Raw genomic sequence first — 26055 nt, 5'->3', positions numbered from 1 at the left:
AACCAACCGCTGCCAACCTCAACATTTCCCCAGACCCCATATGGAGAGCGCTGGGAAAACATTGAGAGTTTGTAAAAACAAAGTCCACAATCATTTGAAGGGTTTTGTGTCCCGCGAGGCTCCTCCCCTCCAGACCGCATCAAGCTCCTCCCCCCTCCGATGCAGCCGCGGCGGTTAGGGTTGGCTAATTAGAGGGTTGCCACGGGAACGGAATGGCAGCTTAGCCAACGAGTGTAATGACAGGGTGAGGGAGGAGGGCGGGGTCAGATTATAGGCCCGAGAGTATGCTGAGTGGAGCTCAAAAAAGAAAAGACTGAGAAGAAGTGGGGGGAGAGGATGTGAAGGGGAATATGAACATGAAAGATGTGAGGAGGTAAAGGAGGGCACAAAACTCTGAGGGGAACTTCATAGTTCAGATGGAGCTAATGAATCAGCGAGGAGGAAAGAAAACTGAATTTGCTCAAACTAATTTGTATTGTCAGTGTGTTTGAGAGGAAGGCTGAGTGAATGACTAAGCATGTAGAGCTCAGTGGTTTCCACATAGACGTTTGTGTACCCTGGCACGGACCGTCCAATGTGCGCTTCCACTCGGAGCTCTTTCTGGCTGCGTGTGACCGCGCGCACACAGCAGAAAAGGTGTCTCACAGCCCACATTGGAAAGACTCGGCCCGCGGTCACCATGGCAACAAACAGGAAACGGTGCGCGAGTTTTTATGCAGCCGGGCCCGGTCACCCTGACAGCTCTCCCTTTCCTCCTGTGTGGCCACTCCATTCTTCAAAAGACAAACATCCAGTTGGACCACAGCTAAAAGTGGACAAAAAGGAGCTCAGAGACTTAAGGAGCTCGGCGTATTTCGGCCTCTTGGTTTTGGGACTTTTACCACGTTGTGCGAGGGCCGCTCAACAATCTGAACAGTGTCATCATATCAGTTTACACTTGGCAAAACCACCACTGCCCAAAACCACTTCGCCGAGTCCCCCGTTTGCCTCACATTCACACAGCAAATACTCTCTTTTGTCCAGCTTGTGTTGGTCCTACCTAAGATTAAGATCAATCCTGATTAGCGTCAGCTCCGTGTAACATGCTTTCTGTTGGCTGAAATTTTACAGACTCCATAAACCATAATGTTTGGCCCCTACTGGTATACATTTGACATTCCTCTCAACTCAGCAATGAGTCACTGGTATTTCAAATAGAGGTGATTCACTCATTCCTCACTTGGATTCTGCAGCAGGCTTCTCTGGCATTGTTTGAACCGGCTAATGCCGTTGCCAATACTGTCTTGACGCATTCTTTCTGTTGCACAAACCAGAAGCAGAAGAATATGTCTCTCTGTGGTGTCTCAGTGGATGCTTGCGATCCTTCAGTTGCTAATGATCAACGCCGCAAGCACAGCTCTTCTTACTTTCTTTGGGTGAATGTGTTGAACTGAAACCCATCATGTTTTCCAACTCGATTTTATATAAGTGGCGTTCAGAGACAGTGTGGCTAGTTGGAAAAATAACATTAACCACCAACCAAATTCTGGTAAGTTGAAAAACTAATATGCTACCACCCACTGAGTCAGATTTTCTTTCTTTTTTTTTTTTTTTTTGCACAGTTTAGGTGGTACAAAGGCTGTATTTGCAGTTTGAACAAGCCTAGGAGTCTACAGCTATGCTAGCTGTATTCAGGCACAACAAAGTTTAGTGCTAATTAGCAAAGGTTAGGTTAAGGTTAGCATGCTCACACACTAAACTGAAATGGTCGACAAGGTAAACATTATACTTGCTTGGCATTGGCGTTTTGATATTGTCACTTTGTACATGTTAGCTCTCCAGCATGCTAACAAGCTGATGTGAACCGAGTATATGTGTTTATCATTGTGACTGTTTTAGTTTGGTGTGTTAGCATGCTAACCATTGCTAATTAGCACTAAACACAAAACCGATGGCAATGCCATTAGTTTTCAGGTCGACCTACGGCGTTTGGTCAAAGTTATCCCTGCAGTAGTTGTTGTGCCAACTAGAGGAAACTCAGGGAAGTTAGTTTTCAGGTATTTGGTCGTAAACCAAAGTATTGAGCAAATTCTGGTTTTGACCTGATCTATAAGTCATCGTCTGGACACCATAAATGGTTGCACAATCCATCTGATAAATGTCAAGATATGTCAGTATGGACCAAAGTGACGGACTGACCGACAAACTAATATCTCCATCCCGACAGCTAGCTGCTAGCGTGGCTAAGCACATTAATTTCTTATCAAAGTCAAACACTCAAACATTAATCTCCTTTTTCCTTCTTTCTTCCTAGGTATCAGTATTACCTGCAGGTGAAGAAGGAGGTGTTGGACGGACGTCTCCACTGCTCGGTAGAGCAGGGGATCATACTAGCGGGCCTCGCAGTACAAGGTACACACACGTGCATGAACAAACATCCCATGTGAATAATCTACCAGAGGGAGACAGGCAGCACAAGAGAGACAGAGTGAGCTCAAACTCACACTTTCTCAGGTCATCTTGACTTCACTACCTAATATGGCTGCATACCACTGGGAGAGCCCAGTCCACTTGAGTTCCTATGGTATCAGTCTTGACACACACACACACACACACACACAAGCTTACTCCATCTCCTCAGTCTTGTTCCTGGGTGCTGTCTGTGTCTCAGGGGGAATGTAAACAGACAGTTAGCTTATCGCTAGTTCCAAGGTTAGCCTTGGTAGCATCAGGAAGACCCTTATCTGCCGGGAGACGAGGATCCTCTGCTGCACTTCCCTTTGTCTGACAGACAACGCAGCAGCACTTAGGATGCACACAGAGGCTCTATCTGAGCATGTTATGGAGATTGTGTGCAGGTGTGGGTATTACTAGTGTGTTGTAGACATTTATTTTTGTAACACATTCTGTAAACTAATCAAGAGAACTAATTAGTTTGTGAGTTAACTGAAGACTATCAGCTGAAATATACTGGATATTTTGCTTCCCTAATGTGGCAACTGTCCAAATATCTTCCATAAAAATGTTATATAAAACTCAGTCTTGATATCAAAATGTGTTACTTAGAACAAGGCAGACCTGTTGTGCTCAGTATTTACTGCTGGAATGTGGGTGGATTTTATAATTTTATGGGGAAAGAGAAAACATCAATTTTTACCTTGGTGTCAACTGGAAAGACTGTAATTATCCTGACATGATATTTTCTCATGTTAGCATCTTTTGCACACAAATTTCCTGAGGAATGAATGTGGTTTTACCGCATCTTATCAGCTATGTAGACAAAACCTTTTAGATGAAGGCCAACAATAACTCTTCTTTTTAAATAACAAAAGCATTGTCTATTTCCAGTCCATAACAGCCTAACGCAGCTATGAAAAACACTACATTGTAGGTAATGTGATGTTGCGTTCATACACAGTAAAAAGGCTTCACATTGTTTTTTTACCTGAGCGATGATAAATCTGCGTGTGTTTTATGCTTTCCAGCTGACTTCGGAGACTTCACTCAGTTCATGTCTCAGGACTTCCTCAGGGAGTACGTGCTCTTCCCAGTGGTGAGTCCTCAAACCTTCGCTGTTCAAATATGTGCTTGTGTCTCGGTGTGTCGCCTGAAGGCACACATTCCTGTGTCACCTCTGTGTGCCTGATTGACAGGCAGAAAACAGACAGAAAAAACAAGAAGCTGAGTGGCTGAGATAAAGATCTAGTGGATACCAAATGTATTACATGAATGAAACACGGTTTAACTCTGTTCCGCTGCCAGCTACTGCGTATCCTCATTGCTACACCACTGACTACAGCTTAGCTGGAAAGCTCTAAAGTGTTTTTACCTTGTCCTTCCTCTATCTGTAATCCTTCATCACTTGTTGCTTCCCTTTCCTTTCTTCTCCTGTCCTCCTCCTCCTCATTTTCTCTGTCAGAGCTGGCCCAATGGAAAAGAGGTTCTGAAGGACTTGACCCAGAAAGTTGCTGAGGAGCACAAAAGCCACTGGTACTGTCAGCTTGGTTTTATACTATTTGCATGCGTGAAAAAGATTCAGAGACAATGAGGCGGATACCCAGTACCTGCTATATCTGTCTGTGCTTTGCAGTCGAATGCAGGCCGCTGAAGCAGAGCTGCTGTACATCAAGGAGGTGGAGAAACTGGACGGCTTCGGGCAGGAGAGCTTTCCTGCTAAGGTAGATGTCACCACCAGCCTCCCACACACACACACACACACACACACACACACACACACACACACACACACACACTTATACAGTGAAGCCAGTTTCTTTGATAATAAAAAAGCTTCACTTATTAATTCTTCTCCCACAGGACAACTACACCAATGATATTTTCATTGGTGTGTCCTTCATTGGGGTGTTTGCCAAACACAGAAACGGCAGATCCATCATGCTCCACAAGTAAGTCTCCCCCCTGTGTTCATCTGTTTTGCGTCTGTGATTGTGAGGTAGTGGGATAACACAAACGAACGAATATGCAAGAAAGTACGTGTGGGAAAAAAATTCAACCCCTGCGTGCCTTTTTGTGCGTGTGTTTCCCTGTGCATGACAGGTGGAAGGACATCGGCACCATAGCGCACAACAAGTCAGCCATCACAGTGGAGATAACAAGCAGAGACGACACCATCTTTTTTCACATGGTGAGTGTTGTGTCTGCAGGTGGTCTCAGCACATACACACACACACACACACACATGCTTTACACAAGGTTTCCAGTGGGAAGTTAAACAAAAAAAAAAATGCACAAACACATTCTCAGATATCCTTGCACAGGAGCGAATACAGGGACTCTTGATTTTCTATAAATACGACTGTGTCCATTGGAAATATCAATGTTTTTCCCTGTGTTTGTATCTGCAGGAGGATATGGAAATGGCCAAGTACATCGCTCGTCTTTTCACGGCCAGACACAAATTCTACAAACAGAACAAGATCTGTGCAGAGTGAGTCTCGAGGCCACCAGAGAGGCCAGCCGAAGGCCATCGAAGGACTTATTTATCCAGTTTTATCTGTCTTTTCCCTTAAAATACAGTTCACCAACCTTTTGAAGGTTGTGCAAAAATGAAAAACCAAAAAACATTGTGTAACAGTAACCTTGTCACCAAATGCGTTTGTTTCTCTTTAGGCCCACTCACTCACCTGCACCAATCAGGAGGAGACCCACCTGGACCCACCGCATATCTCTGGTACCATCAGAAACATTTGCTTGCTTTGGTACAACATGGCTGGTTGTTGCTCAGTGGTTTGACACAGTCCTGTTTATTATTGCCTCTGACCTTTATAAATGAGACGAGAAGCCAGGAGACAGAGGGAGAATTTGGTAGGGAGGACAGAAACGGCCGTGGTTAGAGATCTGACCCCGCTCTCCCACTCAGGCCAGCTCTTAATTGTGCCATGGAGCCTTGGTTTTAACGTGCGTTGGTGGTGTGGTGGGTGTTGTTGGAAAGTTTGCAAGGGTGTTGCTTGGTCTGATTTCCGGTGCGACAATGAAGGCAGTGATTTGTGCTTCTCCCTCCCTGCTGGCCAGACAATGGCTCGGCTAAATGTGGCACAATAGCTGTTCAGTCAGTCAACTGGAGTGCTCGGATGTCTGTCTGGAGAACCGCAGGCTTTGGTGTTTGACAGCTTCACGGCCCTAAAGTAGACATGGGTCGCTCGCAGTCACCTGCAGTTTGAATATAAGACAGGAAGAAAGTCAAGTAACAGCTTTAATTCATAATGCGAACAAAAATGAAACTTTTAATGAGGCAATATTGCCATGTGACATTTAGAGGTTAGATTATGAAGACGTGCATAAAGTAATGGAGAACAACAGTTCACTGCATCTCCTTAAATTGAATTTCCTTTTAAAATGTGTTTCTTCACTCAGCCGCGGCCTCAGTCATGTAACTTCCAGTCGATGCATTCCCAGTATGGAGAGCATTATCAGGACACGCAGAGCTCTCAAGGTAAACACACACACACACGCACACACACATTTAGACACAGTTTCAGCCCTTCCAGCTCACTGCTTTGACCACAGTGTGATTTAAGATTTCAGCCTCCCTGATACTAACTGAAGCATTTCAGCTAATTGTGTCTTTCCCATCAGGCGTGTGACTCACAGCCCATTTGTAGTTTAACAATCTCCCAGCCAATTAGAGCCCAGCGTTTGGGATGCCGAGCAGTGACCTCATTTGCGCTTCGCTCTTTCATTGACTCGTTCACACACTCAGCCTTCCTTATAATCCGAGGAGCTTCACTCGCGTCGGCCCGACAGTAAAGCGGAGCGAGTGGAAAAACATTCTGGGTGTGCTGCTCCGCGTGGGAGTGATTCTGTAGTGTGACCTCAGGCATCACACTCCGTTTGTGTGGATGGAGATTATGTATGTCTGCCTGCTTGTGGGTTTGAGATAGTTTCACACGAGAGAATTCTCTGTTTGTTGAATAAAGAGGAATAACATGCATACCACTGTCTCCTGATGGTGGGAAGAAAATATGGTTGGTTTTACTACAACTCCTACGACTGAGAGGACATTTTTAGGATTTGTTCCACTGTAGTTACTACTGCAGTGCAAACAATGACCCAAACAATGATTTTTGCCACATTAGAAACACCTTTCGGGTGCCACAAGTATTGTTCATCAAAAGCTAAAAAATTAAGCCAAAACACTGGAAAACACTAGAACCAGCGCAGCATTGTCTGAATAACTAAAAAGAATCAGGTTTGCTCAAAAGGAAACTTTTGTCCACCATTGTTGCTTTTCTGTGACAAAATCCATATTCATTTTTTTTCCTGATTTCATTTACTTTATATACTGTTTTATCAGTTTGAGTTTATCTTTAATTATGTGTGGGTTTATCATGTTCTGTATTCTGTAATACTTTCATGAAAAGCTGAAGCATGGAACTCCACCAGCTGTTTGAACAGATGTTTGAACAGATGTATAAAGATACATCATACAAAAAAAATCACAAATCTAGAAAGGAAGCATCCTCCTTTTTCATTATTTCTTCCTCCCTCTTTTGATCTTCAGACAGTATCTTTCATGATGACCCCTATTACAAGTCAGAGACCAGTCTGGACCGCTGCCAGGTGGACTTTCCCTTCCGAAATGGTACCGTGCCCAATGGGAGCATGTACAGCAGCCCCAGCCTCAGCTCCCTCAATCATTCCCAGACTTTCGTCCCGCCCTCGCCCATGTCCTCCAACCTCAGCATCCCTGGCAGTGAGCTCATGCGCCCCGACTACATCCCCAGCCACCGCCACAGCGCCATCATCGCTCCGTCCTACCGGCCCACGCCTGAGTATGATGCTGTCATGCGGCAGAAGCGGCGCATGCTTCCCGCTCACCATGACCTCCACAGCCAATCGCTGCGGAGTCTGAACATCAGTAATGCGTGTGCTTACCGCCAGCCTGAGGCTCTGGTGTATAGTCAGCCAGAGATGAGGGAGAGGGGCCCTTATCATGGCCTGGGGCCCAACCCGGGACAGTACACACCACAGGTAGAGGTGGACGCTATGTGTTTGATTGGTTGTCATTTCTTCCTCTTTTCTACACCTCACACTGTTTTTTCTGTGAATGTCCACCTTGCAGATCAGCTACAGTAAGCCTGTGTCCCATGGCCCTCATCAGGGAGGACCAGCCAACAGCCAGGGCCACTGTCATTCACCCTGCGTTAATGGAGGTGGAGGCAGTGGCGGGGTTGGAGGAGTAGGAAGCTCCATCTCTCACACTGTCAGCACACCTGAGCTGGCAAATGCCAAACAACAGGGGAACAATGCAGGAAGCTATGCAGCGACAGCTAACATGCTGAGAAACCACATGTCGCGCCCTCCTCCACCTTACCCTTCCAGCTCCTTCCGCCCGGCTACCAGCACCCCAGACCTGGCCAGCCACCGTCACCGCTGCATCGGGGGCAGCAGCCCAGAGCTGGTCACCCGCATGGTGCAGCTGTCGGTCAAGACCTTCCAGCCGGACAGCTCGGCCGTGGTGCACCAGTCCCTGCAGGAGGTTAGTGAACCTTTAACAGCAGCTGCTAAGCACCGCTCCACCCTGGGCAAGAGACACAGCATGGAGGTGATCAGTAGCATGAGAGGGGGTGGAGGAGGAGGGATGGAGGGCATGGTTATGAAGGGCATGAATGCTCCCCTTCATCGAAGGAATACTCTCAGAGAACACGTGATGCCCCCTCAGCCTCAGACCATTCCTCAGCCGCAACCCCAGCCCCAAACCCCTCAGCCACAACCCCAGCCGCAGCCTCAACCTCCACCTCAGCAGCCACAGGAGTTGCCTATGCAGATACCTGCCCAGAAAGCCCCTGAGGCTTCTGTAGCACCACCTGGGCCAGTGGCCTACCAGCATCAAAAGACTCTCTCGAATGCTACCATGCTCATACACAGTAGTGAGAGTGAAGAAGAGGAGGAAGAGGAAGAGGAGAGGCCTGAGCTGGATGTTCAAATCCCAGGTCTCAATGAGGACATCAGCATCAGCGCGCAGCTCCAGGCTGCTCTGGCCAAGCTGCCCAACAAACCCCCTCCAGAGTACCCTGGCCCTCCTAGACCTCCCAGCAATGCTCAAATCCGCACCCACACCCACAATCACAACCACACTCACCACCACAACCATAATCAAGGACCCCAGAGCAACCAGGGACCGGTGGACCCACACCAAGCCCAGGGCCGAGCGCTCAAAACCGGGCCGAGCCCTAACGGACCTGGAGGTGGTGGTGCAGGCGGTGGTGGGACACTGACCCGAGGGGACCAGGGTGGAGTGAATGGAGCAGTTTTAGGTCCATCCATTTCAGAACCGGACCTGACCAGCGTGAAAGAGAGGGTGAGGAAGGAGCCGGTCAAAGAGAGGCCGGTGTCAGAGATGTTCTCCTTAGAAGACAGCATAGTGGAGAGGGAAATCGCTCAGAGGGTAAGACAGTCATTCAGTAAATCAGTACTGCTGCGCCTGCTAATCCATAGTTGTTTCATGCTTGTGCCAACATCTGTTTTAATAATGCATGCTGTTTATTAGTGCTGAAATGGTAGGTTGGTTAATCAGTTAGTCAGTTGTTAGATAATGAGCCATGTTGACAATACTTTGCTGCTTTTCTCTCTGTTATACGATTTTAGATTGTATACTATTGTATTCTAAATGATTTTTAAATGATTTTGTTAAATTACAGTACTTAAGTTATTTAATTAAGTAGAATAATCAACAGTTTAAATGAGAACCTCCATGAATGTAAGGTATTTGCAGTCATGCTATTATACTTTGATTGTATTAATCAACATAAATACGCCAAGTCAAGTTTATCTGTATGGCTCAATATTACAAATCATAATTTACCTCATCTGGGCTTTACAATTTGTACAGCCTGCAACACTCTGTGTCCCTAGACCCTCCATTCAAATAAGGAAAATCTTCCCAAAAACCTGTTTCAACAGAGGAAAAAACAGACAAAACCTCAGGAACATAGTGTCAGTATAAGGAAATAATATGTTTTTTAAGCAAGATGTCAAATCATGACATAAAAAGTAAGAAAGTAAGTACATCGTTTTGTACTGGACAAAACCCCCCACCATACTGGTACAGTTCTAAATATCTCAGTCTGTTGTTTGCTAGCTAGTTTCATAGCTCCTGATTAGCAGTAATCCGGGGTTCAGCATCTGAGAGGGTAGCACTAGGCTCTGAGTCCCCCCAGGCAGCTAAAACCCTCACAAATCCCTCAGATTATTCTTTGGGTTTGGGTGTTTCTGTGCAGGTCGGCTCTCTGTTGAGGCACAAACACTTGACACAGCACCAGAGTGCAGGTGTAAGTTAAATCATGTAATCGCCTCACTTAGTTGCTATAAACCTCCTGTGTTCTTCAGGAGTGACCTGGTGTGGCCAGCAGTGCAACCACGTCAACAAGACTCAGAAATATTTTATCATTATTTCTTTCTAACTCCCAAAGCTGTTACCCCTCATTTGTTCCATCTGGTTCATCTCATACATAGAGGGTACCCCTGGTGACCCCCAAGCTGTTGTTTTGACCGACCCACGGAGGAGAGGTGGAGGTGGAGAGATGAAGGGTGGAGCTGTTCTGAAGGCTTAATAGCATCAGAGATTAGGAGAGGTAATCCGTGGAGGAAGGAGGGACCGTGCGATTTGGGTCAGAGTTTGGCTAGTGTGCTAGAGAGGAAAAAAGACAGGGTGACAGAGGGAGCGTGTGTTCTGTAAGGGAAAGGAGGCCAAAGAGGTAGGTGGGAATAAACAAAGGACTCAAAGAATGACAAATATGTGAGGAAGGACAAAACGAGGATGAGAGCATTAGAATAAGTAAAGTGAGATGGATAAGAAGCTGCAAGTCTACTCCTAATAGGCTTTATATACGGGGCTTGTTAGTTCACACCTGGACCCAATACAAGGGGATTGGTACAGCCAGGTTTGGCCTATAAACAGGACACGCACACACGCGCACACGTCACATTCACCCCACCCACCTCTACACAGCGCACATGTACGCGCTCGCTGTTATCAGGCCGGCGCAGGTCAGTCAGTCGCGCAATGCTGCCGGTACCTGTAACCATGACACCCGGATTTTCCTCTCTCTTGAAGACGCTGGAAAGACAGAAGATGTCCGTGGACTCCATGAAGAGGCCGCTGATGATGGCCGCCCTCAACGGCCTCTACGTGGCCCGAATGCCCGTCCCGGAAAGTCCCGCGGAAGACGGTGCCAAGGCTGCCACCGACGAACGGGTAAGATGTCCTCTCTTACTGTATAAAACAGGTGGAGCTGTGTCAGGACTCTATCAGTTGTCCTTTTATGCTTGTTTTTTTTTTTTTTTTAATGAGACAGTATGTGCTCTTGGCTGATAGATGATGGTGTTATGGTTGAAGTAGTTTCATTTTAGCAGATCTTGCTCTGCCCAAATCTTTTGGGATGCTTTATAAGGTGAAAATTATAGGTTCATTCACATAAATTTTATGGTAGCGTAGATACGATACAAGCCTTCTTTTTTACTCACACTTGCTCAAAAAGTACGTAAACAAACACTTTCAGATGGAAAATTCTCACACCACAATTACACAACTCTAGGTTGAGAGTTTTTTCTTTCAATTGGATAATTAAAAAAAACTCAAAGCTTGCATGCTCTTTTAACGATTGCCAGACTAATGTCTAACTTACAGCCCCCTAACCTGTTGGCAGTGAGAAAGGAAGCTTGGCTGCAGATTGTCGCCGCTAAGACTCGAAGACAGTCTCTGACGATCACGCTATTTCATGCATTTCATTTCACAAATACTGTCCGTTGAGTGCGGAGGTGTGAAACCCAGCCTTTGTCCCCGCTGTTGCTAAGCTAACGGGGGCAAGCCCTAAGTGGGCTGTGGAACGCGTGGCACGGTGGTGCTTATCGCCTCTAGGCCCGTCGGTATGTTAAGAATGTGACCCGAGAGAGAGCGAGAGAGCCACACAGAAAGAGTGATAGAGAGAGAGAGAGAGACAGACGCTGCCCTCTCAAACATGACTGGCCTAATAAACAGGAACCCCCACCAGGATGAATACCACCACTGCATATTCTGCTCTTTTACAGCTGCGTTCATGCCTTATGCTTTGACTCCTTTGATCGTCGGTATTCAGCAGTGAGTGATGACGAGAGTTTAGAAATGTGGACGTATATTATAATGAGATGTCTGGATTACCCCCAGTCTGAATAGTCTCTTAGATATGGTGGAATGTAAATGAATAAAAGCCCCTCTGGGACTGAAAGAGAAACCTCTGAATGATGTGTTGCTTGGAATTCAATGACTAACACCCTTTCCTCTCTCTTTCTTTCACCCGCCAGTGTAAGACGTTGGAGTTGAAGCTGGAGGAGGAGCGGGTCTTCACCGAGTACGAGCAGGTTCCCAAGAAAAGGGCAGACTGCGTCCTCACCACAGCAACTCTGCCCGAAAACACGGAGCGCAACCGCTTCCGCGACGTCGTCCCGTACGAAGAGAATCGGGTCGAGCTTGTGCCGAACAAGGAGAACAACACGGGCTACATCAATGCCTCGCATATCAAGGTGCGCTCGCTATGCGACGTGAAGCATGTTTGCTCATGAAAGGTGGGAGGTGTTCCATCCACTGCTGTTATGTGAATGCTGAGAGTTGCTACGTTGAGATAAAGTGGGTGGCGCTAATTCTGCGGTCAGGTGTCATTAACACAGTGCAGAACAAGAGAGCGCTAACCTCAAATGGATGGAAATATGGCAACTTTAGTCTTGTCTTTCGTCTCTTCAGTGAGTGGAAGCCCGAGTGACGTTTAAGTCAATTGGTATCTTTCCAAAACTTCAGAAAACACACCTATAGATAGAAAACATCATGCAGCACTGGATTTTGATGACAACCCGGATTTGAATCACACTCAAATTTAGTTCCAGAATATTTCACGAAGTGTTTTATAAGATTCAGGTTTATGCGTATGACTCTTAATCACGCTTACAGCCTCAGAGTGCTTTGCAGCAACCACATCAGACGGCATGAATTAAAACAACGAGCATGAAGTTGATACATGCAGCTCTCTGCTCGTCTTTGTTGTGGTCATTCTTAAGCGGGGAATGGCTCAGAGGAAAGGATGAAAGGCAGCTGAAAGGAGGCTGTTTGGGCCTTTAAGCTTGGAGAGCTCGTGGAATTCCCAAAGAATGTGGTCCAAACTCCAAACCCTCTTAAGTCAACCTGAGCTGCTCTCACTAGCCCTTGTATTCGTCGTTGCGAACAGTGTGCACAAGCATGAGTTTGCATGTCGTGCGTGCGCACCAAAGCGGCGCTGAGTCGCCACCTATCACGGTGTAACCCTCTTAGTCCCCCCGTCATTTAAGGTTGCTGCCGCAGAACAATGGGCCTTGTTTATTCCCCATCCATCTCTTAATACAGTGTTTACAGTCACGAGGTGGCCTGGGGAATTAGCCTGGACATGCTCATTATGTAATGGCACTTTGAAGTCTGTGTGGTAGGAGTGTGTTGAAGATGGTAAGTTTTTCAGTGCTGTGTGAAGTTTAGTAATGAGGGCAAGCAGAGGAGAGCTAAGGAAGAGGGACTGATAGTTTTGTAAAGGAGGGAAAAGACTAAACTGTGGGTGAAAATGACGTTTATACTGCCCTCCAGTGGTGGATGGGAATACTGCAGATGTGTGTAAATTACCTGCTGACATCTAATATGTTTTAAAAGCATGAATTCATTCATTTCTGGCCTGTGTGTGAGTTTTTATTTGTAATTTAAATTTTGTTATTAGTGAGCAAATGTGTTTATTTACCCATCTTGTCATCTTGATGTGCACTAATTGATTCTTTACGTGTGTGTGTGTGTGTGTGTTTTCCCAGGTGATGATCAGAGGGGAGGAGTGGCACTACATTGCCACCCAGGGCCCGCTAGCCAACACCTGTGCCGACTTCTGGCAGATGGTGTGGGAGCAGGGGGTCAACGTCATCGCCATGGTTACTGCCGAAGAGGTACACACACACATTGCACACACATGGCGCGCACAGATGTGGATGTTTTTCAGCGGCAGACAGCTGGCGCCTGTCTGTGTGTGAGAAATAGGACGACAGTGAGAGTGTGCCTGTGTGTCTTTGTGTTTATGTATCAGTGTCAGAGCTCGCTGTGTACCTCTATTTTCCCCTCATCCTCTCTTCTTTTCCTTCCCTCCAATCACCAATCCGTACTCATCCTTCAATCAGGAGGGTGGCAGGTCCAAGAGTCACCGCTACTGGCCCAAACTGGGCTCCAAACACAACTCCGCCACGCATGGCAAGTTCAAGGTGACCACCAAATTCCGCACAGACTCAGGCTGCTACGCCACCACAGGGTTAAAGGTCAAACACCTGCTGTCTGGCCAGGAGAGGACGGTCTGGCACCTGCAGTACACTGACTGGCCGGAGCAGGGCTGTCCCGAATATGTCCAGGGATTCCTCTGTGAGTGGGACCGCGTCATCATTATCATCATCAGTTTGTGTGGATTTCAAGACATAACAGGAGGGGATGAAACAATCACTTTGCCCCCATTATTTAAGGTCTAGCTGAAGGAATAGTTTGTTTGAGTGAACGAAGAAAAACTGATATCACACTCATATCTGTATGGTAGATGCTGTATGAGGATGGAGCCAGCAGGAGTTAGCCTAGCCTAGTGTTAAGACTGTAAGCATTAAGGGAAAAGCTATCTTTACTCTCTCCAGGGGTTAAAAAAGAGCACACACTTTATATATATATCAGACAGCCAAAAGAAAGGTAGTGATCTTCTTATCTAACTGTCAGCAGTAAAGCAAATAAGTGTAATTGTGATTATTTTAAAGAAGTTAAAGTTAACTACATCCCACAAACTGGCGGACACGCTGCCCACATCTTACCTTTGTCTCCCTCTTCTTTCCTGCAGCCTACCTAGAGGAGATCCAGTCTGTAAGGAGACACACTAACTCCATGCTGGACACCTCGAAGAGCCTCAACCCCCCCGTGGTGGTGCACTGTAGCGCCGGGGTGGGTCGCACCGGAGTGGTCATCCTCACTGAGCTCATGATCAGCTGCCTGGAGCACAACGAGGTGGGTGGACAGTGGGCTCATGGGGTCGGCGTTGCAAATTCATGACATACTGCGAGGAGGAGGAGGCAGATTAATGGACTTTTAATGTAGCTGAATGTGTATTTCTTGTTTTTCAAACACCACCTGTCTCTTCTTCCCTTCAGCCAGTGGAGGTTCCCACCATGCTGTCAGGGCTGAGGCAGCAGAGGATGCTGATGGTGCAGACCATCTCCCAGTACAAGTTCGTCTATCAGGTCCTCATCCAGTCCCTCAAGAACGCCCGCCTCATCTGAGCCCGGGATCCTGAACTCTGACCATACCCGACGTGGCAAAACGACTCCAGATAACGACAACGGTACTTCAAATTAACGCCAGGACTGTACAGCAGATACACTTTAACCGATAGCAGCAGAGATTCGTGTTGAGTTTTCTAAGTGGCAGTTTTTGGAAATTGTAGCGGATTTTCACACAAGCTCAACTCAAGGGAGGGAAGGATTCGTGTAGGCCTGTATAGAAATTGACAACCTTAATCAGTGTATTCAGACGTTCTTTTGTCCCCCTGAGTTTCATTCTTAGATCTGGTCCCTCTGTGTGGAGAACGCATGCTCGTGCCTTTTCTCCATGCAGGTCAGGTGAATACGCAGCTTGTTTTGCCTGCAGGTGTGAATGTGTTTGTCTGCCCCCCAACGTGTTCTCGAGAAATCAAATCTGAGTTCGGATTGATTGCCCGCCTGTTACATTTCTCATCCATGATTTAGCCGTGATTGGAAATGGCACTATGCTGCATGAACAGTAGGTGGCAGCAGTATTATATTACTATTTTCTATACTCTGAAAGAGTTTGCCAAACGAAAGTATTCTTTAAATCACTGTTCTAAAATTCCATTATTTTTAACAGAGTATTGATTAGTACAGCAAATATTTACTTCAACATTGTAACAAATGTTTTTATTTATTTCTATCGAGATTGTGCTCACCTTTGCCATTGAGCGGAGGAGCGTTGACAAGCACGTTGACTGATCAAATACTGTTTTTCATCTTTTGTCATAGTTTTTACTGTATTCCTCGTCATTGTCAAAAGGATCGTTCTCATTTCCCCTCCTGGGCAGCCTCGTTTGACGCGTTTCTATTGAGGTCCATCTTTCACATTTTCATCTGAATCACAGCTCCTTGCGATCGAATGTGTCTCATCGCATTTCTTACCTGAAAGCATTTCAGACGTCTAAAAGGTGTTGGTCCAGTGACTTTGGAGATAATTTATAAGTATAATTTTACTCACTGCATATGCACTCAATAGAGAATTGTGTCCTTATACAACAAATACTGTAAATACTGCATCATTGTGCCTTATTGAAGCCGCCTGGCTGACATCCCTGTCCTTGTTTTGGGATCCTGGATGGGTTTGATAAACTAAAATCTTTTTTTTTTTTAACCTCCAAAGATTAAATCTTTAAATCAGTACTTAATAGTTCGTGTTTTATTATTACAGAAACAGCATTTCAAATAATTTACCTAACGCCTTTGGTAAAGACTTTGCAGTAGAGGAACGCTGATATCTTGGCTTATTTTTGAAGGATAGTAGAATAAAAGTGACACAACTGAGTTTCCCAAAAACAGAAAAAGAAGGCAGCCGCTTCTAATAATCTGATCCAAACCCAATAATTAAGTGCCGCCATGTTCCTACATCCTGTTTATAAATTACTTTTACATGTTACATTAAATATACTTTTCTATTTTTCTGAATGCAAAGCCAGCCATGTCCAAAGTAACATTGTATATAACGGGCATGTGAGAAAAGATTTCTACAAATGTTTTATATAGTTTTCTTTTTTTGTTTGACTTGGTACCCTAAAAATACCGCAACATAATAAACTATGCATGCGTTTTTATATTTTAATGTATATATTCTCAAGTAAGTATAAGCTTTATGCTCTCTTGACATATAAGTGTTTTGTTGCACTTCTGTTCTCTTTGTGACAGTATTTTCTCACACGGCATTCCTCTATTTGTTAATATTTAATTTTTCCCCTTTTTTTGGCAAAACTCCCAAATACCTTTTCAAAGTATGTGTACATATGTTTTGTATATGCGTTTTCAGTGCTTCAAGTCTTTTGTTTTCTCTCCCCAGACATGTATGAAGCTGTCGTACTTGCTTATTATGCAATAAAGCCTTATTTTCTTTAAGACTGTGGCCATGAATGCCTTTATTTTGAATTTTTAAAATCATTTTCTTTCAGCTGGTGATAATCTGTGTGTTGGAGAGGGTTTCTCTTGCGGTACTGGAGACGTTAATTAGCACAGAACAGTCACACAAGGCGTTAATGCAGACACAGTGCTCTACCACAGCCCTCCATTGTGACTCGGGCACAATCTGCAGCTTTAATAGGCCCCTTGTGGTGAGGCAGCTGTCCTGATTGGCTGACAGGGATTTTGTTGCATTTGACCCCCTGCACACGTATGTAAACAACTCGACTGATGGATGACAGGGTCCAGCTGACGTGTCAGTCACGAGCCGAAACAAAGAGGAAATCGCTCTTAAACACATTATGGTCAGCGTGAGTAAAATGCACCTTTAAATGCATGTCTGGTGCAACAGTATCCTGCATTCAGTAGACTAAGTTCTTGCATACATAACACTGATGTAAAAAGTGAAATCTACAAAAACATTTCATACCAAAAAAACAAAAAAACATGAATGCGCTTCTTCTTTGCTTCAGTACCAGAAAGAGCAGTAAGTGCCTTCAGTTCCTTAAAGCTCCTCATCAGAGGAGTGTCTGCAGTCCTTTAAGATCAGCCAGGTTGGAAAGTCACAATTTCTTTAACTTCATTTTTGCATCATCTCCTTGCGCAACTCTGTCAAGTAGAAGTGATTCTTCCCATGAGTCACCTCCATTATGGCCACTGCCTGCAAAAACACACAAACAAATCTAATTTTACAACATTTCACAGCATGCAAGGACATAAGATAGGTAAGATAAGACTTTATTGATCCCACGCCGGGAAAATTCACTTGTTACAACAACAAGAATAAAGTATTAGCTGTAGGCTAGGCTAACTCCTGCTGGCTCCATCCTCATACAGCATCTACCATACAGATATGAGGGTGATATCAATTTTTCTTTGTTCACTCAAACAAACTATTCCTTCAGCTAGACCTTAAATAATGGGGGCAAAGTGATTGTTTCATCCCCTCCTATTATGTCTTGAAATCCTGCTCAGCAGGTCATGTTACCTTCTTGAGAGTGCTGATGCCCACTGAGTGCCTCTCCTGCCCCATGTACAGCCTGCCCAACTTCAGGTACATGGAGGCCACATTCAGAGAGTAGGCTGAATACAGCTTGCTGCATTGCAGAGAGATCACACGTGCAGATTAAACTTAAACAGGTACATCATTGCTTTTGAGAAATGAACATAAGCAAAATGTCATGATATCACACCTTTTTTATAATCCTATAATCTTCCTGTACGGTATTCATACAGAAAAGTGGAGGACAAGAACCGCTGTCATTTCTGAGCTGCGTGGTTTGGACGGTGTGTACAAAGATGTGCTTCTTCGCACCTGAAACACTTGACGATCTTCTCGCCGTATCTGATAGCTCCGTCTGCGTCTTGCATGTAGAGACAAACCCCCATGGCCTGGTACATCATGTGGAGCATGTAGACGTTGGAGTCGTCGAAGACGGCCCCCATCTCCTCCAGGCTCTGTTCACACATCTCCAGCAGCTCACTAGGGGGTGCCACAGAGTCAAGGCTGCGTCAACACAAGCGGCCAAAATGTCAAAGGGCCTCTGATCACTTGAAGCTGCTTTTTTTTTGGAAGAGCAACGTCTCTGCGTCACAAATCTTTACCGCACTGTGCAACAGTGGAGGTGTTATTGTTATTCAGCGGTATTAAAGGATATTTTTTGTGTGTTTGAAGGCGCGGAACTCTCTGATGGTTTTCCTGGCGTAGCGCACCATGTTGCTGATGACCTCCGGCTCAGGGGGGTCCCCCTTCTTTCGCACTTTCAGCTTTGCTTTGTCCTGGAGGTGGAGGCAGGACACGCGAGCATGAGGAGCATTTTTAAAATGTGATTTACAATGGCAGCCATGTAAAAAAATAAACTGGAGGGAAGTCACATGTTACACACTGTATACATGACACATAAACGGTCCCTGCTTGTGTTTGCTAACCGAAACAAATCACTTAATTTAGTCTTTATCCGCTTTGCTCTTCCTTTGGCGTCTTACCTTGGACCTGCTTTTACACTCCTGGCACTCACAGGTGAAGTAATAGGACTCTCTTAGCCTGTTGTTGCGGTCGTCTGTTGGATAGAGGAGGTCTATGTAGCTGATGAGCACCTGGAGGTGGACATGACACACGTGACAATCCTAAATAATGCATCAACTCCTAAAAATAAACTCTGTCATCAGCTGCTGCACCCCCCCATCCCCCTCGAACCACACACACACTCTCCTACGACAGCAGTGAAAGTCCACCTTGTTTCAAGATCCAAAAAAGGAATAACTTTACATTTCAGGAAATCTGGTTATTCTCCTTCTTTCTGTGAGAGGGCCGCTCTCATGTATGCACGGCACATGAAAGGCTAGCGTCAGCAGCCTTTTAGCTTAGCTTAGCACAAAGACTGGATGTAGGGGAACAGCCGACTTGGCTCTGCCCTTATGGAAAGCAATCAGTCTCACCTGGTTGTTTGCATCCTGGAGGTGATGACAAGACTCCAGGAAGTTATTGAGCCCGGCCAGAAACATCTTTGGAGAGGCTTACTGTTTCCCCGCGCTTCCAGTCTTTATGCTAAGCTACATTAAGCATCTCTGGGTTGAAACTATATATTTAATGGACAGATACGAGAGTGGTATCTATCTTATTATCCAACTCTTGGCAAGATACTGAATTAGCATATTGCCATAGTGTTGAACTATTCTTTAATCACAAGGTGGCAGGAATCACCATCATTTAATTGACTCCTATATCTTACTGGAGGATGAAAAGGAAGTAGTGTGTCATTTAAACAACAAACATATCCCCCGATCCAACAAACTGAGCTCACACACTCTGCCCATGCTCCCTTTGCCACACACACGCTCGGGAGAAAAAACAAAAGTGATTAAGACCCAACCCCCTCTACTGGCAGCTGTTGCCTTTCCTCACTTCGTCTCCGGGCTTCATGTCCTGCACCGCCCGAACATCAGCCGTCGTCCCGTTGTATGTGACGATGACGCTGGGCCGACAGCTGTGGTTCACCAGGGCCACGCTGTGGAGGGAAGACACAGATCAGAGTAAAGATCCACCTCTCTCCTCTCTCACAACGGATGTAGCTGGAGCAAAAGTGCCAGCTTTTTATTGCTCATAGCAGTGATGTAACGGTGACATAACCGGTTTATTTTAAGTGGCATTATCACTATGCCACGACTGCGCACACAGAGAGGTCTTGAGGACACTCAAGACCTCTCTGTGTGTGCGGGTGCAGTCGACTGAAATATGCTAGCGACCTTGCTGATACCTGGGTGGCAGGCTGGAAATAGCTTAAAAATGGAGCCGAGTGGGCAAATTCACCTTCACCAGTTTAACGACTTAACAGCCTCAGCCACAGCAGGGAGACCAGCGCAGCAACTGGAGAAGGATTGTTTTGCTGGGAACTGCCGGTCTTTAGATGTATGTCACATGTTGCTCTGGATACAGTCCTTTAAACATAACTCCTGCCAGTTGCAGCATTCTGCATTCATAGAGTAACATGGCTTGTCTGGTTGGTTACATCTTCTCTTTGTGAGGGGTTTCTGGTTCTGTCTCCAGTGTGTTTTTTCAAGAGCAATGACGGGAGAATAAAGCCAGCGACTAACGTCCCAAAATAAAATGAATGTACCTTTGCATGCATTGTTGAAACAGTACAGAATAACAGTGTAATCGTATGCGTGCATGTAAGTTTTCCTTCTTACTCCGGGTAGACTGCAGTGCCCATGTGGGACAGTTCATCATCCTCTATGGTGAAACCATTACAGGCAACCTGTTGAATAAAGAACAGATAGTATGTAATCTGCTTCTTTCCTCTTAAATGATTGATGATTAGTGCTACAGCAAAAATGCGAGTACGTGTAGATATCCATTTGTATTTGTGTATGTGTGTGTGTGTGTGTGTGTATGTATGGTGTACCTGGGAGAAGAGTGTGAGCAGGTCTTTATGGTCGGGTAACTCCAAGTGTTTGGAGTAAAAACGATGCAGCGCAGCCACATCAGCCTCGTGCATCTCCCTCTTCTCGTTATCCACGTCGTCCACGTCTGTTGCAAGAAGACATCTTTGTTTGACTGATCCAGCATGTATTTTTTTTTAATTTAACGTGTGTTCAGCCAGGGCAGCATGCAGACTTGTGAGCAGTATCTAATTTAGACTGTGATTTCATATAAAACATCTCTGATGCCAGACTAAAATTAAGAAGTGATACAGTGACAGAGCACAACGTACCGTCCTGATATCACCCCTCTTTAACCAAATGAAACACTATTTTGTGCAAGGTCATTTGTAGGAAATCTTATCTGCACAAACAAGTGACCAGTTAAGTGAATTGCAATATCTTGCTGCTATTTGAAGCTACCTTAGAGCACAGTCTGTCCTTAAATCTGTGTTTGATTTACCATTTCTCACCCCCAGTCTCGTCACATTGCGTGCACGGTTGCTGCAAAGGGATGCTCAGATTACAGTGAATTGCAATTAAGCTGTGGACCTGGTTCATATCTGATTTTGAAGAGATGTGAGCGACATCCAATTCAAGCTCAGTTCCTGTGATGATCTTTGCTGGTTTAGAAAACTTTTCACCTGGTCTGTAACTGTAAATAGACTGAGATAAACAGCTCTCCTTCCTCCGTCACTCTCGCCATGCCAAGGCAGGAACAGGTTCTCTGTCACCACATCATCTGTGTACTACACTCTGCCAGAATGTGTGTGTGTGTGTGTGTCTGCGTCTTGTCCCTGGCCCATAACGCTCCAGTCACTTTATTCGCCTACGCCAGACACTCACACCAACTCAGTGTTTAAAAGGAAAGCTGAACTTTTCACACTGACAAAACTGTGTGTTTCTTTATTAAAAAATGTTACAAAAATGTTTTATTGTTAAAGAAAAATGCCTACATTGTGCCTAGTGCCTACATTACCCACAAACCGCTGACGGTTTGGGACGAGATTTTAATATCGGATGCGTTCTGCTTTCTGTTTGTAGTCCGCGTAGTACTGACCAATCACGTTTGAGCGGGCTTTGGTTGCATGCAGGTAAACAGTCCAGGTGGGAAGCAAAAGAGGCTGAATGCATTGGCCAAAGTTGGGAGCCTTTCATTTCTCTTTCCTTCAAAGACGCATGTGTGGTTTTGCAATCTCAGAACCCACTGGCTCTTGTATGATAAAGATTTAACTCTGTTTTACTGTAATATACTTTTTAATGATTTTGAACTGAACTTCAACTGTAAATTAATACGATCAACTAGCTCCAGCATCACTGACACTCATGCAGTCGGCACCGCGTGTTAGCCTCAAGTGCTCCTGCTTCCCATTCAAGTTGTTACACTTGTTATGTTTACTAATGGCCATTCGACCCACAGCTATAGGATATATATAGATGAGCCCTTGCGTGTTTCTCTCGGTCTAATCTGAATGGGCTGTGCTTTTTTTAAGAGGAATATCTCGGGACACTTAAAGCTGAAGTACAGACTCAGAGTCTCTGGAAACTTTATGCTGAATCTGCAGCGGCTTTCCAGCTGGGATTGTAAGGGCCATCCCCAAAGAGCAACAACTCACGTGATTGCATCTCTCCTATGAGCAGGATCTTCTCAGAGGCACATCTCTCTTTCTGCGTTTTCTGTGGGAAACGATGAATAAAAATGACCTCACTGAACCGCGGCACGTGCCAGACAAAGGACACTGCGACTTTTATCAACAGTCCAACCTTCTTGGCGAGGATCCGGGCCACCAGGCGGGACATCTCAGACGGGCACCAGCTCTCTCTGAATGCGGTCATTGCAGAGCATTCCAGCTTGTGCATGGCCCAGTCCTCCTTCTGCTCGCAAACACACGCAGACATCATGACAGCAACCCAGCAGTTTACAGCCGATTCAGCTATTTGCAGTTTAGGTCCCACCACAGGAAAAGCCACAACAGTTGGCGTATATTGCCTCTGAGCTACACCACCAGCTGAGGCATTAAGCATCATGGTGGAATGTGACTCCACACTGTGTTAATGCAATGCTACCCTCACCCCTTTAACCCTCCGTACGAAAACTGACCCATTCATCGGCTGCTCGGTCCCCCTCTGTGATTTAGTTCATTATTATCAAGTGAGGGCAATTTTATCACATATGCATCTCATCATGCTCATGCTTAACCATAGTATGTTATAGAAACTGAATATAATATTCCAAAGCATGTTTTCATTAGTGCATAATCACCATAAACTAAGAATTGTTGTGTTTTTGTACCTCAGAGTGAGCCCTTCATATCTACAGAGAGAGTGGTCCTCTTCAACGGAGCCCGCCATGTTTCTACAGTAGCCCAGAAAGGACAAACCTAACGCTGGCTCTAGAGAGCGGCTTGTGCAGGTTCACGCTTTGGAAGGGAGGTTTAGGTGAAGGGTGTTGAGTCATCACTACATGCCACTAAATCAAACACATTGGACCTTACTTGATTGACTTCCTGCACGAAGTGTCACTCTGCTCACTGTGCAAATGATTAATAATCAGGGATCCTACATTTTTTAAGAGCATTTCTACCTCACAAATAAAACAGCAATTGATATTTAATCTTATGGTGGGACAACTTTGGCCCACAGGCCCCTCTTTGGGCCGCCCTGGTCTAAGATGTATTTCATCGGGCTGAGCTGTACTTAGGTTTAGCTGTGCTTGGATCTGCATCCTCCCATTAGAGTGAAGGGAATTCAGTCACCTGTTTTAGAGGTGAACATGAAGCTGACATGAAATTTAAACTGCTGGTGCTGCAAGGTGAAAAATCAAGGCTCACACAAATCATTCAGATTAATGAGACTTTGTTCATCAGCCACTAACATGTGAATCTTTACATCACAGAGTCGTTCTGTTCCCACAGCTGTTTCCTACCTGGCATTTCACGTTGCAGTAGAAGGCGTTCTTGCACTTCCCACATCTTGCCAAGCCTTCTTTCCTATGAAAGACAAAAATCAGATTCTATTCGCTTTTATTAGCTACTGATGGAGCCTCACTCATCCTTGTTTAATTTACTTTCCCAGACACAGAAACAACACTCAAACATCGGACAGCAGAGCTCAAAAGATAGCAGGTTATCTTGCTGAATGTCTAGTGGAGTGTCTGGTTGTGTGTGTTTGTCTGTGTTTGTTTGTGTGTGTGTGTGTGTGTGTGTATGGACATTTAAACATCTTGCTCCATTGCTCTAAGACAGGAAGCAGCAGTTGCCAGCGGCCTGTCGTAACTGATAGCAATGAAGGGCTTTAAACATTCTGTGGTATTAATAGAGCTGACCTTATGATGGAGCAGCTGTCTCTCTACCATAAAGCAGTCCATAAGTCCATCCAAAATCTTTTGGAGACACTTGGTAGTGACGGCAAGTCCGAGAAGCAGGTTAGTGGGGGCTGAACACGGCCAGCTGAAGCTGGAACAGTCTACCTGATGTAAAGTGCAGGCGCAACCACAAGTTTCACCGTGATGGTTGGTTTTTACAAACATACAGAGTCTGCACTCTATTTCACCTGCTGCGACCTTTTACAGTGAGCTATATCAATCTCTGATCCTCTCTGACAAAACAAGGGGTTTTCTATAACTGCATCAGCAGATGCTGTGCAGGCTCCCCCTACACTTGCCAAGATGGAGAGACGTCTCCGAGGGTAACAAGGTCAAGGTCTATTTATGCGAGACTAAGGCTGCATTTATAGTGAGTTGGAAAGGACTGCGTCAGGGTGAAAAGAGCTCACAGCTAGAGTTTGGACTGGGGGGAGAAGACATCTTTAAACGTCTACTTTTTGCGTCCGGACTGCACAAACAGACTTCTGCAACTTTTCACATCAGTTTGAAGGAAGAGAGTTAAAGCATCAGCAACTGTCACACAAGCAGCGCACATCTCCCAGTACATCGGTATCAGTTAAAGAGGTCAAAAGATGGTACCTTCTTATGTAAATCATACATAACGAACCTCACAGAACCTTCATTTCTTCATGTTAAGCATAACAAACATGTAAACTGCTGCAAGAGAGAGATGGAGTTTGACATCACAGTACACAACCAAAACCAACCTGTAGACTACAGGACAAAGAAAATGACATTAAAATTAAACGTTAGATTAGATTTTAACTTCTTATTGCGCAATCAAACACAAGCAGAATGACTTCCTGGATGGTGAACATGATTTATGATTAAATTTGTAATCTTGACATGTTCTCAGGAGAATAAATGCAGTTGTATTTCTATTCTTTCTCACCGGTATCTAAATAAACGGATTTAAACACGATAAAAATGTGTCCACATGACGGATCACCAACGCGTTATTTTCAATTTACAGCCCCTTCATGGATCACAACTAACTTCCAGCTGGTTGTAGAGACACTATCTTATGCAAGCATGATGCCATTCAGTTGACAACATATGTTTTTAATGTTCAGCACACATATGGGGGCCACAGCAGGTATGCAGAAAGACATGTGGAACAGGATATACATGAAGCACCAATCAGGAAGACGAGCCTCATAACCAAAATAGATTTCATGCAAATGCATTTGTATGCCAAGTAGCCTTATGGTGCTGTGTGGTGGTCAGCAGGTTACGTGCTGCATTAAAGACTAATGGCTAACGAACTGATAATCTAAGGATTTAATTTACTCAGATCTAATAAGAAATTAAATGTAGTGTTGCAGGACATGCAGAGGAGGCTCTTGTATCACGGCAAGTCATTCACCTGGTGAAGCAGCACTCGCAGTAGCAGCCCCTCTCCTTCACTGACAGCACGTAAGAGTACGCCTGGCTGGAGAACAGCAGCTCCCCGACTTTAAAGGGTCTGGTCACGCGGAGACCTCGTCCTTTCCCCGGACTTTCAAACCTCTCCAGCCCCTCGATGCTGCCCGTCATCGTGCCGAAATCGAGTGCGCTCGCTGGGAGAGGTGTGGAATGTGGCGCCGCGGTCGCACCCCAGCTGCGTCCTGGGGCGTCACCCTCCCAATAATAGTCCGACTAACACCCAGAGACACGGAGTGAGCTGTTGCTATAGCACCCAGTAATGGATTTAAAGAGTCATCTAGAGTATTCCCTCACTCCAATAATCTACCTATCGCTGTCATTGTAATCAAATGCTGAATAATCACATTTATCACGTCACAAGCAGTTCTAATTGTTTTCTCAACTTTTTAATTAGGTTTCCGAAAATGAGTGGTCAGTAAATGTAGTGAGAAGATGAGAAGGAACATTAAGTTATTATATTATGTGAATTGTGAGGCCAGTCATACTTCAGTCTCATATTATACCGTAGAAAACCAGATTACAATTGAAACAAAGCAACCAGAAGAATTATCTTGTTGTAAATGTTGCTAGTGCTAATGACAGCTGCTTTGTTT

General features: G+C 45.2%; 2 protein-coding genes across 2 annotated transcripts in view; one reads left to right on the top strand and one right to left on the bottom strand.

Moving 5' to 3' along the window:
• LOC121621947 (tyrosine-protein phosphatase non-receptor type 14-like) overlaps window positions 1–16671 on the top strand; it is a 36233-nt gene extending 19562 nt beyond the window's left edge. Inside the window, exons 4-20 of the mRNA XM_041958690.1 lie at window positions 2294–2391; window positions 3465–3532; window positions 3899–3969; window positions 4070–4157; window positions 4297–4385; window positions 4537–4624; window positions 4845–4927; window positions 5110–5170; window positions 5854–5932; window positions 7001–7470; window positions 7562–8887; window positions 10556–10696; window positions 11782–12000; window positions 13297–13425; window positions 13654–13888; window positions 14346–14509; window positions 14653–16671. Coding sequence (XP_041814624.1) covers window positions 2294–2391; window positions 3465–3532; window positions 3899–3969; window positions 4070–4157; window positions 4297–4385; window positions 4537–4624; window positions 4845–4927; window positions 5110–5170; window positions 5854–5932; window positions 7001–7470; window positions 7562–8887; window positions 10556–10696; window positions 11782–12000; window positions 13297–13425; window positions 13654–13888; window positions 14346–14509; window positions 14653–14781 — 3538 coding nt within the window. The 3' untranslated portion in view covers window positions 14782–16671. The remainder of the gene's footprint in view (window positions 1–2293; window positions 2392–3464; window positions 3533–3898; window positions 3970–4069; window positions 4158–4296; window positions 4386–4536; window positions 4625–4844; window positions 4928–5109; window positions 5171–5853; window positions 5933–7000; window positions 7471–7561; window positions 8888–10555; window positions 10697–11781; window positions 12001–13296; window positions 13426–13653; window positions 13889–14345; window positions 14510–14652) is intronic.
• A 410-nt stretch (window positions 16672–17081) lies between these two features.
• On the bottom strand, window positions 17082–25573 carry LOC121622029 (N-lysine methyltransferase SMYD2-like). Its single transcript, XM_041958811.1, has 12 exons — window positions 25404–25573; window positions 23579–23642; window positions 22417–22527; window positions 22269–22329; window positions 20637–20761; window positions 20422–20489; window positions 19637–19739; window positions 18718–18828; window positions 18390–18510; window positions 18047–18221; window positions 17720–17828; window positions 17082–17392 (listed from the first exon to the last, which is right to left on the bottom strand). Exons 1-12 carry the CDS (start codon window positions 25571–25573, stop codon window positions 17312–17314), a joined length of 1299 nt encoding a protein of 432 aa, XP_041814745.1. The 3' UTR covers window positions 17082–17311.
• Between the last annotated feature and the right edge of the window lie 482 nt (window positions 25574–26055).

Source organism: Chelmon rostratus, chromosome 18 (assembly GCF_017976325.1).
Source record: "Chelmon rostratus isolate fCheRos1 chromosome 18, fCheRos1.pri, whole genome shotgun sequence".
Classification (NCBI taxonomy): Eukaryota; Metazoa; Chordata; class Actinopteri; order Chaetodontiformes; family Chaetodontidae; genus Chelmon; species Chelmon rostratus.
Note: the sequence above shows the minus strand (reverse complement) of the source record. Positions and strands in the feature narration are given on the sequence as shown.